The 16106-nt window shown below is 39.0% G+C and overlaps 1 protein-coding gene across 3 annotated transcripts in view; it reads right to left on the bottom strand.

Annotated features, from left to right (window-relative positions):
* MIS18BP1 (MIS18 binding protein 1) overlaps positions 1-16106 on the bottom strand; it is a 66336-nt gene that overhangs the window by 30274 nt on the left and 19956 nt on the right. For all 3 annotated transcript variants that reach the window (XM_066342804.1, XM_066342805.1, XM_066342807.1), the window contains exons 6-10: positions 9433-9563; positions 5853-5940; positions 4066-4223; positions 1761-1912; positions 1206-1299 (exon numbers count right to left, since the gene is read on the bottom strand). In XM_066342804.1, the coding sequence (XP_066198901.1) occupies positions 1206-1299; positions 1761-1912; positions 4066-4223; positions 5853-5940; positions 9433-9563 (623 nt within the window). The remainder of the gene's footprint in view (positions 1-1205; positions 1300-1760; positions 1913-4065; positions 4224-5852; positions 5941-9432; positions 9564-16106) is intronic.

The raw sequence follows: 16106 nt of genomic DNA, 5'->3' as shown, positions 1-16106 counted from the left end.
CTCTCTAAATTATAAATGTTCTCCACTTTCATTTTTCACTTATAACAGAAAAAAAAGCCATTAAGCTGATAGATTTAATTCAACATGAAGTTATATAAACTTGCTAATGAATAGAGAAAAGGAAGGTTCCATACATTCTTGTATCCAGAATTTTAATGAAATCACTCTAAAAACCCATTAATTACACAAATTAAATTAGAGTTATTATTAACAATTTTATAAATGGATCTAGTCTTTTTTTTGTGACATAGACAGAGAGAGAGACAGAGAGAGGGACAGATAAGGACAGACAGACAGGAAGGGAGAGGGATGAGAAGCATCAATTCTTTGTTGTAACTCCTTAGTCTCCTTAGTTGTTCATTGATTGCTTTCTCATATGTGCCTTGACGGGAGGGGGGGGGCCTGCAGCACAGCAAGTGACCCTTTCCTCAAGCCAGCGGCCTTGGGCTCAAGCCAGCGACCTTAGGGTTTTGAACCTGGGTCCTCCGTGTCCCAGTCCAACACTCTATCCACTGTGCTACCACCTAGTCAGGCATGGATTCAGTCTTTAAACATAACTAGATCATATTTAAAATGATATATATGTTGTTACTTAAAATTATTTAAAGGTATCTAGATTAAAGGAAGCAAACCTATAAGTAAATCTGGTATTTAAAGTAATAAATTATTTTATTATGCAAATCATCTTTTGTAAAAGAAATAACACCAAACATTTATAACCACTGAAATAGTTGGTCTACCATTTTATTTATTTATTTATTTAATTTTTTTTACAGAGACAGAGAGAGAGTCAGAGAGAGGGATAGACAGGGACAGACAGACAGGAACAGAGAGATGAGAAGCATCAATCATTAGTTTTTTGTTGCGCATTGCGACACCTTAGTTGTTCATTGATTGCTTTCTCATATGTGCCGTGACCACAGGCCTTCAGCAGACCGAGTAACCCCTTGCTCGAGCCAGCGACTTTGGATCCAAGCTGGTGAGCTTTTTGCTCAAACCAGATGAGCCCGTGCTCAAGCTGGCGACCTTAGGGTCTTGAACCTGGGTCTTCTGCATCCCAGCCCGACGCTCTATCCACTGCGCCACCGCCTGGTCAGGCTGGTCTACCATTTTAGATTTGGAAATTTATGAGATCACTTTTATTATATTTAAATTTTTCAAATAGTAGCTTTCTACTTATTACAAAATCAATAAAGATGTATTACCTTGCTTCTGACTTTTAATTATCTTTTCATTTGTTCTTTCACAATTGAGTTTCTCTGAAGACAACTTTTTATATTTCTGTTTCCTAATCAATTCCTTCAAAATAAAAAGATAACTTTTAGGTATAATAAGTACTACCTATAAACACAACCTCAGGCATTTTCACAGTATAAGTCAAGCACCAAATTTCTAGGTATAACAAATTCCGTAAGTGGAGTCATTCAGAGCTCATGCATTGGAAGCATCAAATTGGGTATCTACATTCTCACATATTTCCTTTACTGATTTAATAATGTCACACATGCGCGCGCACACACACACACACACACACACACACACACCTTATTGAAGACTTAACTCTAAAAGCTAAAATTTTTGTTATTGTTGCCTACATTTTTCCAATGAGACACTGGGAAAATAAATATCAAGATATTTACCTACAGTGCAAAACTAATGAAAAGCAATACTTAACAAAGAGAACTCATGATTTCTGATTTGGTCCCAAACCTTTTCAGTAGCATCATACCTCCCCTGTACAGTGAATAGTAAAAGCTTACCTGATTAGGTAAATCAGATCCTCTTCCGTTATGTACAGTACTATTTATTTGGTCATCTGGTAATCTTAATGGTGGTTTATTTTGGTGATTATTCTGGCAAATGTTTAATTCTGTAGCTCCTGGCAAACTACTGCAGTTATTATCTTTCAGTTCTATGAGAACAAAGATGGAGATTTCAAGAAATGATTATAAAAGATAAACTGCTCTTCAACATTAACGAATTCACTTTGAAAAAAGTCTATCTAATCCAATGTCCCAAATATTTGATAAATTTGACTATAATATAAAGCATTTTTGTTTGGACAAAATCAATCTGCATTGGGCCATGTTTTGCTCAAATCACTTTTATTTTCTTAAAAAATGGAGAGCTATATTATTCATTACTATCTGTTTTAGATCTCCTTTGTCACATCTAAAGGCAAAAAAGAAACATTAAAGTATTGTATAAATAAAAATCCTGTTTATCCTAACTGCTAGTCAGTTAAACAAAAAGCTAAGAACTATTTCCCTTTATTTCTCCATGTATATTGAATTTTTACATTTCAGTAAGTTTATGTACAAAATTGTATAACTAAATCCATGCTAATTAAAATTTTAAGCAAAACCAAGTAATATACAAGGGGTCCTTGGTTATGGCAGTCTCAACATACAATGTTCTGAGTTTACGACACTCCCATAAAAACTTTTAAAAATTGAGACAAGAGTGTTTCTGCTTATGCCATTAGTGTCGTCCTTATGGACTGTGGGTGAACTAATGTTGCACACGGTGGAAGAATATGCAGTAACGTGGTATGTGAGTGAGGGAGTTGGTGCCCCCCAGTACGCTTACCTACGCCATTTTGGACGATGAAAAGCACGAGTGTTCTTTCGTGTTAGGCTAAGGTGTGTTTCAACTTACGTGAAAAGTGAATGATAATGATAATAAACAGCATCAACCACCACTGTCAAAATAACTTATGTATTACGAGGACACACAATGTCCTAACTGTTAATAAAGCAAAGATCTTAAACTAGAAAAATATATCCAGAATAGAATATACAGTAGTATCTGCCCCTAAACTGAGCTTCCCAATGGGGAGGTATCTCATCTTATTCATCTCTAAGTTTCTAATAGCTAACATAGATCAAGGTTCATGGAAGGTGTTTTAAAAATACTTGTTTAATAAACTTTAGTATTTTACACTTGCATCCTCAAATACTTTACCAGTAACATTCACAATGTAGCAAAAATCCTGAAAAATAGTGCTCTAAAAGAAAAGAAGGATGGGGTAGAGAGATGTTAAGATATAAAGCTAAAAATGTTTTAAAAGTATATAGCAGTTGCTGTAGCCCCAGGACTCCAGAATGCTGAAGATGATCAAGCGATGACAATAAGCAGTATGTCTAATTTATAGGCAATAGGATGCCTTTTTTCTTTTCTTTTTGTGACAGAGAGAGAGACACACAGAAAGAGCAACAGATAGGGACAAAGGCAGGAAGGGAGAGAGATGAGAAGCATCAATTCTTCATTGCGGCTCCTTAGTTGTTCATTGATTCACTGATTGCTTTCTCATATATGCTCTGGGGGGGGGGGGACTACAGCAGAGTGAGTGACCTATTGCTCAAGCCAGATACTCTATCCACTAGCAGTCATCTGCATATTTAATCTATTACCTTGTCTGCATTAGAAAGGATAATCCAAATTTCAAAGGGAGCCAGGAGCTACAAACACAGGGAAGAGGAGTGTGGTGGGGTGGAGGAGTGACTTATATCTAGTATGGTGCCATGTTTTTGGCAGAAGCAATCCAGAACTCTTTAAGTTCTGTAAAGGTTTTCGTTACAAGGTCAACCTAGAATCAGCAGAAATTTATACAACAGGTTCTAGTAACTTTTACTCATCTTTATCATCTAGAAAAGGCAGCAAGTTAATTAATGTTTCTACATTTTTCTGGCAAGGGGGTGGAGAAGGTTGAGATGTGAGGCAAATTAATTTGTAGTTTCAGCAAAGAGTTGATACAGAACAGTTTTGCCAAATGCCTTTATAGCAACGGTCTTCCAAAAGAACATGCCATTTCCTCCATAAAAGCAAACTGGTTTTGACTATTAATAGGAATGAAATTTAGTACAAATATATAGGCATCTTTAATACAGGACTGAGGTAGGCTGGCAGACTAAATATATGTACCTTGGGTCTAGGAACCTGAAAGAATAATTATCTTTCACTGACATGTTTATCTGTATTTTTGGTAGTCTGATTAAACAAACTATGTAGGGCTCATGTAAAAATATACCACTTCACTAACAGAGAAGAAAAGAGCAAACATACCCAAACGATTACAATTAAAGTCATAAGTGGTGCTGGTTCTTTGGAGGACATCTGTTTGCTTTTCTCCTGCATCATTTTTCACTGATTTTCCTTTGTCAGGGACATATCTTCTACTTTTCTGCCTCTGTCTTGTCTTTCTCTTTTCCTTTTCACAAACCCTAAAAACATAAAGTATTATTTCACGAACGTTGGTTCTCAAAAAAATAAACACAAAAAACCAAAACCACAAATAAATAAATGATATTCTCCTATGCCTAACCCCAACCCTAAATATAACACTAACCCTAAATCTAACTGTAATCCTTACCCTTTTCCTAATTTTAAACCTAATCCTCTTACCCTAAACCTACCCATAAACCTTACTCTAATTCTCAACCTAACCCTAACTATAACCGTAACCCTAATACTAAATCTAAAACTTAATCTTAACCCAAACCATCACCCTAACTCTAACTCCAAATACTACACTTAACATTAAAACTAACCGTGCCCTACCCCTAATTTTTAAAAAAAATTATTTATTGACTTTAGAAAGAAAGAAAGGAGGGAGGGAGGATGGAGGAGATAGAAATGTAAAGACAGAAGGAAAGAGAGAAAGAGAGAGAGAAACATCAGTTTGTTCTTCTACTTATTTATGCATTCACTGGTTGAGTCTTGTATGTGCCCTGACGGGGGACTGACCCTGCAACGTTGGTGTACTGAACAACGCTCTAAACGTAGCTACCCGACCAAGGCTCCTACTCCTAATTTTTAAAACCTAAGCTTAAACAAAAGACTAACCCTAATTCTAAACTTAACTTTTAACTCTAACCCTATACCTAATCCTAAAGCTAACTCTAATTTTAAACTCAACCCATACTCCAGCCTAATCTTTAGCACTAACCCTAACTATAACCCTATATTAAAACAAACTATAAAAAATCCCTCAGCTAAAGCTTCTTCCATAGTAAAGATTACCTTTAATCTTACATTATTTAAGCCTTCAAGGCTTTCACCCCTTTTCCCACAAAAAACTCAAGTAAGTACAGTATCTTAAGTCAAAAGATTCAAATTTAACCTCTTTAGTACTTCCTACTCTGTGCTTTTATATTTACTACTTAAGCTGTATATTATAAGAAAATTACACGACAAATCCTGTCAGTTGCTTATTTTTGTAAATAAAGTTACTAAAACAGCCAGTCATATGTAAGTACTGCCTATGGTTGCCTTCCCTCTAGGAAGAGTTGAGCAGTTGAGATAGAGGCAGCATGCCCATAAAAATATTTACAGCTTGGCCCTTTACAGAAATAATTGCCAACCCCTGTTATATTATTGCATTGTACTGTGATAAATAACCTTACATCATTCTATCTCCAATGAGTTCCTTCAGAACAAGAATGAATCAGGTTCTTTATTTTTCTAGTGCCAACACACTCAATAACTACAGAGGGAATGAATGAAAGAAAAAAAGAACCAAGGACTTCCGCCTTGTGTTTAACAGCTACATGACTTTTAAAGGGTAGATTAAGAATGACTCCTTGAAACGTCCAAGGTTTTATTTCCCTTTCAGATTTATTCTATATTACAGAAATTCTAGTAAAGTATCACTATTTTCTGAAAGTTTAAGACCAAAGAGAGCTTCAAAACTGGCATTTCCATACAAAAAAATTTAAACTACTTTACATTGGTTACATGACTATATACATTTTTAAAAGCATGTCAAATTGTATACCTAAAATGGGTGCATTTTATCAAATGTAAATTATGCCTTAATAAAGTTTTTTTTGAAAAGTTAAAAAGTACTTTACCTTAATTGTTCTAGAAAATTATCAATTTGTTCTTTCCAATTTTCTGGAAAGCCATACATAAACTTCCTTATGAGATAATATGGATATCCTATTTAATAATAAACAAACAAAATTACTAAAAACCTAGAATTTAAGAGATGTCATTAATTCATTAAATCAATTAAAAACATATATACTTATTGTTTACAATGTGCCAGGCACTGTTGCAGATATTGAAGATTCAGAAATTAACAAAACAACCAAAAATCCCTGCCTTCATGGATCTTGCCTTCTAATGTGAAACAGTGAACCAGTAAGTAAAATATCTTGTTAGACGGTCATTGTGTAGTTAAGGGGAACAGAAATATCAGTATGTTCATGCAGACAGCATTTAAAAAAAGGATAGAAATAACATTACCTAAGTAAAGCCCTAAAGGCCTTGAAGCCAGCCACATGGCAATATGGGGTTACAGCAGTGGAAGCAGAGAGAATAAAACGAAAGGCTATGAGGCAAGTGTGGCTGGCCTATCGTAGTAGGAGGCTACTCAGATGGGTAACAGGGCACTGGGGGAAGCATGGGAGAAAATAAGACCTTGGAGTCATATTATGGATTTGGCCTTTTATTTTGGAGAGGGAAAGCTATGGAAATGTTATGAGTAGAGGAGTTGTAAGAATTGACTTTAACAGGACTGTAATAGCTGCTATTTTGAGAAGAGTGTGGAAGTACAGGGGAGAAACAGTGAGACAACTTAGGAGGATATTGCAATGATTAAGCAAAAAAAGAGGGAAGTCTTGACCACAGTGGTCAGGAGAGGTCTGGGTTCTGGATATATTATGGAGATAATGCCAACAGATGTACTGACACACTAGTTATGAGTGTGAGAGAAACAAAGGATTTAAGGATGTCCCCAAGGCTTTTGGCTAGCCACTAAGAGCATAGAAAGAGAGGACAGACTGTAGGTTAAGCAGATTTGAGAGAAGATCAGGCTTTAGATGTATGGTCATGTACTGCATAAAGATGTTTCGAGCAATGATGGACTATATACAAACTGGAACCATTAGATCACAACGGAGCTCAAAAGTTGTACTGCCTACTGACATTGCAGTTGTCATGATGTCAAATAATGTGTATCACGTACTTATAATGTAGCATCATGTGGTCACAGTGCAATGCATGACTCAGCTATTAATATAGAATTAGAATAAAACAAAAGATTTTTGTACAGTTGTACAATGTATTTAAGTTATTGCAAAAGAGTTGAAAAGTTAAAAAAATTAAAGTTTATAGTTAAAATATTATAAGCTATGGTAAATTTATTATTGAAGAAAAAAATTTAAATAAATTTGATGTATCCTAAGTGTACAGTGTTTATGAAGTCTATAGTGGTGTACAGGGGCGTCCTAGGCCTTCACATTCACTCACCTAGAACCACTTCCAATCCTGCAGGCTCTACTCATGGTAAATGAGCTAAACAGGTCACCATTTTTTACCTTTTATATCATATTTTTACTGTAGCTTTTATATATGTTTAGATATACAAATAACATTGCATTACAACTGCCTACATTCTTCAGTAGAGAAATATGTTCTATATAGGTTAGCAGCCTAGGAGCAATAGGCTATACTATATTACCAAGGTGTGCAGTAGGTTGTACTATCTAGGTTTCTCTAAGTACACTCTATATAATGTTTGCATAACCGCTGAAACTGCCTAACAATGCAGTACTCAGCATGTATCCCTGTCATTTAAGAAATGCATGACTGTATTCAGTTTGAAATGTCTGCAGATATCCTAATGGAGATGTTAAATGGGCAGATAAAAAACAAGTTGAGTGGGTAGGGGAGTATTCTTGATTATAGAGATATAAATTTGGCATTTGTAACCATATAAAGATTTAAAACCTAAAAAAAATCAGCACAGCACTGAGTGTAGAAAGAGTTTACCCTACTTTTAAGAGGCAAAGAAGAAAAGAAAGATGACCAAAAAAAGGAAACAGCACGAGAATCAGAATATGGTATTCCAGAGGGCAAGTTAGGAAGTATTTCAGGAGGTAGGGATGATTAGTATGTCAAGTTCATACTACATTTAGCAATGTGGGAATGACTGGTGACTTTGATAAGGGCTATTTTGGTGAAGAATTGAGCATTAAAGCATGATAAAAGAGAATTCAAGAAAAAATGGGGAAAAGCTCAAGAGAAATTAGATACAACAAATCATCTGAGTTGTTTTTGCTGTAAGTGAAGCAATAATTATTGAAAGTAGTGTAGTTAAAAGAGGGATTGTTCTCTGAAAAAAGAAAAAGGAGAGATTATTTTTGACAGAAGGAAGAAGTACTGCAGTGTTATCTTTGAATAAAAGGGAAAATGGGGCCTGACCAGGTGGTGGCACAGTGCACAGAGCATTGCCCAGGTTTAAAACCCCGAGATCACACCAGCTTGAGCACGGGCTCATCTGGCTTGAGCGTGGGATCACAGACATGACCCCATGGTCACTGGCTTGAGCCTAAAGGTTGCTGGCTTGAAGCCCAAGTTCTCTGGCTTGAGCAAGGGGTCACTGGTTTGGCTGGAGCCCCCCTAGTCAAGGCACATATGAAAAAGCAATCAATGAACAACTAAATTGCCACTTATGAGCTGATACTCCTCATCTCTCTCCATTCCTGTCTTTCCCACCAAAAAAAAAGGGGGGGGGGAATGGGAGCTAGAGTATAAATGGAGTGGCTGATACAGACAGAAACATGGACTGTTCATCCATATAAGAGCAGGTCCAGATACAAGCAGTTGAGTAGATATGAGAAGACATTCTCTTCTGATTGTTCCTATTGTTCAGGTGATAGCCTCCCTTCCTGACCCCATCATCCCATCTGAGTGATGGAGAGAGGGAGGGAGAAGGTATTAGAGATTTGTAAAAATCTGAAGTAGTCATCAAAGAGGATGACACAGGGAATTGATTAGAGAAATGTGGTAGGATACCAAATGGCACTAAGGGGACACAACTTGTTGCAAGTAGTCATAAATTTAAAGTAGACTGTACAGATGTGTATTAATTTAGGTATATTAGGTGTGTAAAAGGCACAAGCTATATTCTTTTTTTTTCTTTTAGTGTAAGAGAGTATCAACTTGTAGTTGCAGCACTTTGTTAATTGATTGCTTCTCATATGTGCCTTGACCAGGGGGCTCTAACCAAGTCAGTGACCTTTGCTCAAGCCAGTGACCTTTGGGCTCAAGCCAGTGACCATGGGATCCTGTTGATGATCCCATGCTCAAGCTGGCAACCCGGCGCTCAAGCTGGATGAGTCCGCTGCACTCAGGCCAGCAACCTCAAGGTTTTGAACCTGGGACTTCAACATCCCAGGTTACATTACAGTCTTATCCAGCAATTCCTCCCAAATAAGAAACATTGCACTTGTATTTTTTAAAAAACACAGTGGACTTATTTAAACAATAAAAGTAATTAAATCAGAGAAAAATGATAAGTACATAATTTTACATAATGTGATCAATTGTTTTTAGTTTTAATATATTCACAACTTTAAAACACCTAATTAAAAGTAAAAAATGTGAATATTTTAATTAAATATTCAATTAATAACTAGTCATTACCTGCTTCTTTCATGGAAATCTGGTCTATCAACCCTTTCAATATATAAATGTTGCCTGATGATGTCCTAAGTTTGTTGTATGCAATCCGTTCTACAATTGCGTTACTGTGCCAATATATGTTAGTGATGTCTCTGGAAATAAAACAATAGCTTAGTTAAAGCCAAAATATTCACATTTTACCAGTCGCTACAATATACCTAAAGTACATAAATTTAGAATAAAAAGTAATTAATTTGCATTTCAGCTATATTAACAATATTATTAGTCTAATTATAAAACATTTAGGGCCAAATATTGCAGCCGAACTCAACTGCTTGGCTAAAGTGATATTCCAAGTATGTGCCAAGAAACAGTGCTGTGACTACACCATATAAAACCTTAGTATAAAATATCATTACTACACCATACCCTTAGTATAAAATATCATTAGCCAGGAAGTCGGGAACATGTCTAAATACCTGCTGTTGACAATGTTTGCAATCTATTTTAACTAATACTAAGCTTCCAAAGAATGATTTTCTTGTTCCTCTTCTCTAGGCCTATATACTGTGTTAGCTTTCATGCAATTATAAAGTTTGGATTCATTTAATCCTCTGGGATTTTTGCCTTCACTATACAGCCAAATGTTTTTACTGTCCTCTTTGCAAAGTACCAAAAAGAAGTTCCAGGGAAAAAACAAACTGCAGTATCAAATCATTCACCCATAAATCTACTCTTAATATTTCATTAAATGAAGCTAAGGATAAATATAAGAATGAAATACGAAGATGTATCAGATAAATGTTGAACATTCTCCAATTCACTAGACCCTAATAAACATAATAAATGTAAACATAAGAAGAAAGTTCCTTTAATTTGGTCAAATGAGATTAAATTCATACACTGTACCTTAATGCAGTATTACTTGTCATCCTCTTTTTTTAATTTATTAATTTTATTTAATAAACAATTAAATAGCACTTTAAAGTACTGTTTTCATGTCTTAAAAATATAATTTACTTAATCCTCAAAATAACCCAAAAGGTAATACTATTATTACCACTGTACAGATGGAAAAGCTGAGACTGAAAGAGAATACATACTTGCATAAATCATACCATCCGTAAGCAGCAGCAATGGGATTCCACCAAGGCGGTCTATGCTGCCTATTGGATACTCAGGAAGAGGGCAGAGGCGGGCAGAAATGGAGTTGGCAAGACATACTTTATAGTTTCAACTTACAAACTTCCAGGTAATTACAGTAAACAGTGATATCCTATACTGTTTTCTTTTCTTTTTTTAATTTTTATTTTTTTAAAGAGACAGAGAGAGAGTCAGAGAGAGGGATAAATAGGGACAGACAGACAGGAACAGAGAGAGATAAGAAGCATCAATCATCAGTTTTTCGTTGCGACACCTTAGTTGTTCATTGATTGCTTTCTCATATGTGCCTTGACCGTGGGCCTTCAGCAGACCAAGTAACCCCTTGCTCTTGCCAGCGACCTTGGGTCCAAGCTAGTGAGCTTTGCTCAAACCAGATGAGCCCGCACTCAAGCTGGCGACCTCAGGGTCTCGAACCTGGGTCCTCTGCATCCCAGTCCAATGCTCTATCCACTGTGCAACTGCCAGATCAGGCCTATACTGTTTTCATTACACGCTTTTTCTATTACAGTTTCTTTTACCATTAAGAAATCAATTTTTGGCCCTGGCCGGTTTGCTCAGTGGTAGAGCGTCGGCCTGGAGTGCGGGGGACCCGGGTTCGATTCCCGGCCAGGGCACATAGGAGAAGCGCCCATTTGCTTCTCCATTCCCCCCCCCCCCATCCTTCCTCTCTATCTCTCTCTTCCCCTCCCGCAGCCAAGGCTCTATTGGAGCAAAGATGGCCCGGGCGCTGGGGATGACTCCTTGGCCTCTGCCCCAGGCGCTAGAGTGGCTCTGGTCGCGGCAGAGCGACGCCCCGGAGGGGCAGAGCATCGCCCCTGGTGGGCGTGCCGAGTGGATCCTGGTCAGGCGCATGCGGGAGTCTGTCTGACTGTCTCTCCCCGTTTCCAGCTTCAGAAAAATACAAAAAAAAAAAAAAAAAAAGAAATCAATTTTGAAGAACAGGAAATGGTGCTAATAGCTGAATTAAGCAAAACCTCCTTACCTGTTGATGCTTTCACTGTAGGGAGAAAATGACAATGATTACTCAATATGTAGCTGTACGGCAACGTTTTAAATTAATTTCTTTTGTATTTTTCTGAAGTGAGAAGCAGGGAGGCAGAGACAGACTCCCACATGTGCCTAGCATGCCCACAAGGGGGCAATGATCTGCTCATCTAGGGAATTGCTCCAATGCAACCGGAGCCATCTAGCGCCTGAGGCGGAGGCCATGGAGCCATCCTCAGTGTCCGAGCCACTTTGATCCAATGGAGCCTTGGCTGTGGGAGGGGAAGAGAAAGAGAGGAAGGAGAGGGGGAGGGGTGGAGAAGCAGATGGGCGCTTCTCCTGTGTGCCCTGACCTGGAACTGAACCAGGGACATCCACACACCAGGATGACACTCTAACACAGAGCCAACCGCCCAGGGCTTAAAATAATTTTGATTCCTTGTCTGGATCAGTAATTTATATGTTTCTCCCAATTTAGATGTGAGAATCTGGACTGGAATGCATGTAGTCAATATTAACTAACCATATATAATTAAGCAGCTAATATCATTCAACTTAATAAACCTCAGGAAAAAAAATAAAGCACTGTGTACAAACATTTGAAATGTCAGGAGAGACAAGATGGCCACGGAGTAGGTGGACGTTCCAACTCCCTCATCCCAGAACCAAAGCGGATTACAACTTAATTTTAGAATAGTCATCTTGAAAGACCAACTTTGGACTAATTTTAGAGGATTCTATAGCCAAGGACCACCAAAGAACCCACACTGACACTGGTAGGAAAGGCGGAAAGGGTTGCCCAGCTCCCGGGAGTGAGCAGTGACCCGGAGGGACTCTCGTGGTGGGGAGGAGTGCCCAGCGAGTTGTGGGTCGTGGCTCCTTAGCCCAAGAACTGGAGTCCCAGCCTAGAGCCCTGGAGCCTGGAAGGGACAAACAGACTGTATTGGCTGAGAAAGGAGCCTAGACACCATTTGAGAGAAGGAGACAGAACTCTTGGGCCCAGGCTCTGTGTTAAAGGGACCGCATGGAGAGCCTCACTCACAGCCATCTGCACGGGGCTCTGGGAGCGGGGAGTGCTGGGAGGAATGGAGTTGCCAGGGGACAGTGTGATCTCGGAAGCACAGGGGGAGGCACTTTGAGGGATGGACATCCTATCCCCTGGGCTGAATCACTCCCCAAATATAAAGTGGACATTTTTTCTAGAAGCAGCAACACCAGCAAAGGGAAGAAATTACCTCGGCCACCAGAGGCTCTCCTGTTCCAGTCAGAACAAAGAGGCGCTTAGAGGCAGGCAGCACATTAGGGCCACAGGTAGTGAGTGCTGAGGTCTGAGCTACACCGCACCTCCACGGTGCTGAGTGCTCGCTGGAGGTGGGCAGGCTGGCGGTGGTGGGGTGCAGCTGCGGGGGGGCCAGGGCGGTCCAAGCAAGGGCGAGGGCCACCCGCAGAGGCAGAAGCCACGGCAGCCGCTACAAAGGTCAGAGCAAGTGTGCAAGCCTGCCTGCAAAAGCGGGAGCCATGGCAGCCACTGCGGAGGTCCAAGCTCACGTGCCACCCTGCCAGTGGCGCAAGCCCACCCTTGGGGGCAGAGGGGGCCCGGACGACAGCGGAGGTGGTCCAAATGGGCGCGTATGGGCCCACCGCAGAGGCGAAAGCCCTGGCGGACCGCTGCAGAGGCCAGAGCTCGCAGGCAATCCCGCCCAAAATGGGAGCCACCCCTTGGTGGTGGCTGGGGTCTGGGCTACCTCAGCAGCGGACCGAGCGGGTGCACGCGGGCCTACCAGGGGTGGTGGAGGCCACAGCGGCCGCAAATGCGTGCTGGCACCAGCTGCACCTGGGCCCAAAGGCCCAAGGCGACAACAGAGGCAGCAGGGGGCCAGTGGACAGACCATATATCAGAAGAACATAGACCATACTTTTATGAGTACTGAAAAAAAAGAAAAACAAAATAAAATAAAAAGTCTGGATAAAAAGTCATCTAAGGATAAGGAGCAAGCCACATCAAATACTGTACCTAAGCACTGAATTACAGAACTGAGCCCAACAAGTAGTCAACCAAAAGAGGCAGCAGAAAGTGGATCTCAGGGGAACTTGAACTTTTAAAGCAGGGGTCGGAAACCTTTTTGGCTGAGATAGCCATGAACGCCACATATTTTAAAATGTAATTCCGTGAGAGCCATACAACGACCCGTGCATGTTATGCATTATCCAATAAAAATTTGTTGTTGTCCGGAGGACAGCTGTGATTGGCTCCAGCCACCAGCAACCATGAACATAAGTGGTAGGAAATGAATGGATTGTAATACATAAGAATGTTTTATATTTTTAACGTTATTTTTTTTTATTATTAAAGATTTGTCTGCGAGCCAGATGCAGCCATTAAAAGAGCCACATCTGTTTTGCGAGCCATATGTTCCTGGCGCCTGTTTTAAAGGAACTTCCCCCAGGCCAAGAGTAGATAAAAACTAGCCTAGCAGTGCAGCTGATATTTACAACAACCCCTGGGCCCAGCAGAGAGACAGCGAAAAGATCTGGATCGCCTAGAGCTCCAAAAAGGTTAAGAGCCAGTCATAGGCATTGAACCCCATGGATCTGCACCAGGCTTCAGGATAGAAAGGTCCAGGGCAGGCACATCCAGCGGCCAGATATAGGAAGCATCACTTCAGGACCTAACAACCCTTGTTAGAGTGGTAGCTTAAGGAAGGGCTCCTCACACCTAACCAAGCTAAGACATAGAAAACGCCAACACAAATAGCAAAAAAAACAGTTACAGCAGACAAATAGCCCACAGCAGATTATAAACAACAGCTGGTGCCAACCCAAGAAGACCTAAAAACAACACAACTGAAAATTGGAGGCAGACAATACCAACCATAGACTCAGCTTGCTACACAAACAAAACACCCAAAGGAAGAGTGTATACAGAGACAAATGAAAAGACAAAGAAATTCAATCCAAAAGAATCAACAAGAGAAATCCCCAGAAAAAGAACTGAGTGAGATGGAAATAACCAAATTACCAGACGCAGAGTTTAAAATAATTATTAAGATGCTCAAAGATCTTAGAGCAACAATAGAAGAACATAATAAACATCTAAATAAAGAAATAATTAGCATCAAAAAGGACACTGAAATCATAAAAGAAAACCAGACAGAAATGACAAACACAATATTAGAAATGAAGACTACACTAGAAGGAATTAAAAACAGTCTGGATGAAGCAGATGATCAAGATAACGATTTAGAGGACAAGATAAGCGAAAGCACGGAAGTGGAACAGCAAAAAGAAAAGAGGATCAAAAAGTCTGAGAAAACTCTTAAGAGAGCTCTGTGACAACATGAAGAGAAATAACATCTGCATCATAGGGGTTCCTGAAGAAGAGAAAGAACAAGGGATAGAGAACATGACTGAAGAAATTACGGCTGAAAATTTCCCTAAATTAATGCAGGAAAGAATCATACAAGATCAAGAAGCAGAGACCACCCTATTAAAAAAGAATCCAGAGACCCACACCAAGACACATCATAATCAAAATGCCAAAGCCAAGAGTTAAAGAAATAATACTAAAAGCTGCAAGAGAAAAACATTCAATCACCTACAAAGGAACCACGATAAGGATGACTTCAGACTTTTCAACAGAAACACTTGAAGACAGAAGGGAATGGCAAGAAATATTCAAAGTAATGCAGAGCAAGAAGCTACAACCAAGACTTCTTTATCTAGCAAGGCTATCATTTAAGATTGAAGGAGAAATAAAAAGCTTCCCAGACAAAAAAAGACATCAAGGAATTCATCACAACCAAACCAATGCTGCAAGGGGCCTGCTGTAAACAGAACAAAGTGGGGAAAAAAATCTAGTAAAAGAGGAAAGTATATTTAAAGAAAAGAAATGGCAATAAACAACTACATATCAATAATAACCTTAAATGTAAATGGATTAAATGCTCCAATCAAAAGATACAAGGTAAGTGAATGGATAAGAAAACAGGACCTGTACATACGCTGTCTATAAGAGACCCACCTCTAAACAAGATACATATAGATTGAAAGTAAAAGGATGGAGAAAAATATTTCATGCAAATGGAAATGAATAAAAAGCTGGGGTAGCAACACTTAGATCTGACAAAATAGACTGTAAAACAAAGACTATAGTAAGGGATGAAGAAGGTCACTACGTAATGATAAAGGGAGCAATCCAACAGGAAGATATAACCAATATAACCATTATAAATATCTATGCACCTAATATAGGAACACCTAAATGTATAAAGCGACTTTGATGGACATAAAAGGCAAGATCAACAGCAATACTATACTAGTAGAGGATTTTAACACCCCACTAATATCAATGGATAGATCCTCCAGACAGAAAATTAACAGCAGAATTAAGGGACACACTAGATCAACTGGATTTAATTGATATCTTCAGAACCTTTCACCCTAAAGCAGCAGAATGTACATTCTTTTCAAGTGCTCATGGTACATTCTCTAGCATAGATCACATATTAGGACATAAAATAGTCTCAACAAATTTAAGATTGAAATCA

Source organism: Saccopteryx leptura, chromosome 6, assembly GCF_036850995.1.
Source record: "Saccopteryx leptura isolate mSacLep1 chromosome 6, mSacLep1_pri_phased_curated, whole genome shotgun sequence".
Classification (NCBI taxonomy): Eukaryota; Metazoa; Chordata; class Mammalia; order Chiroptera; family Emballonuridae; genus Saccopteryx; species Saccopteryx leptura.
The sequence above is the reverse complement of the archived record's forward strand: the minus strand, read 5'-3'. Positions and strand labels throughout refer to the sequence as shown.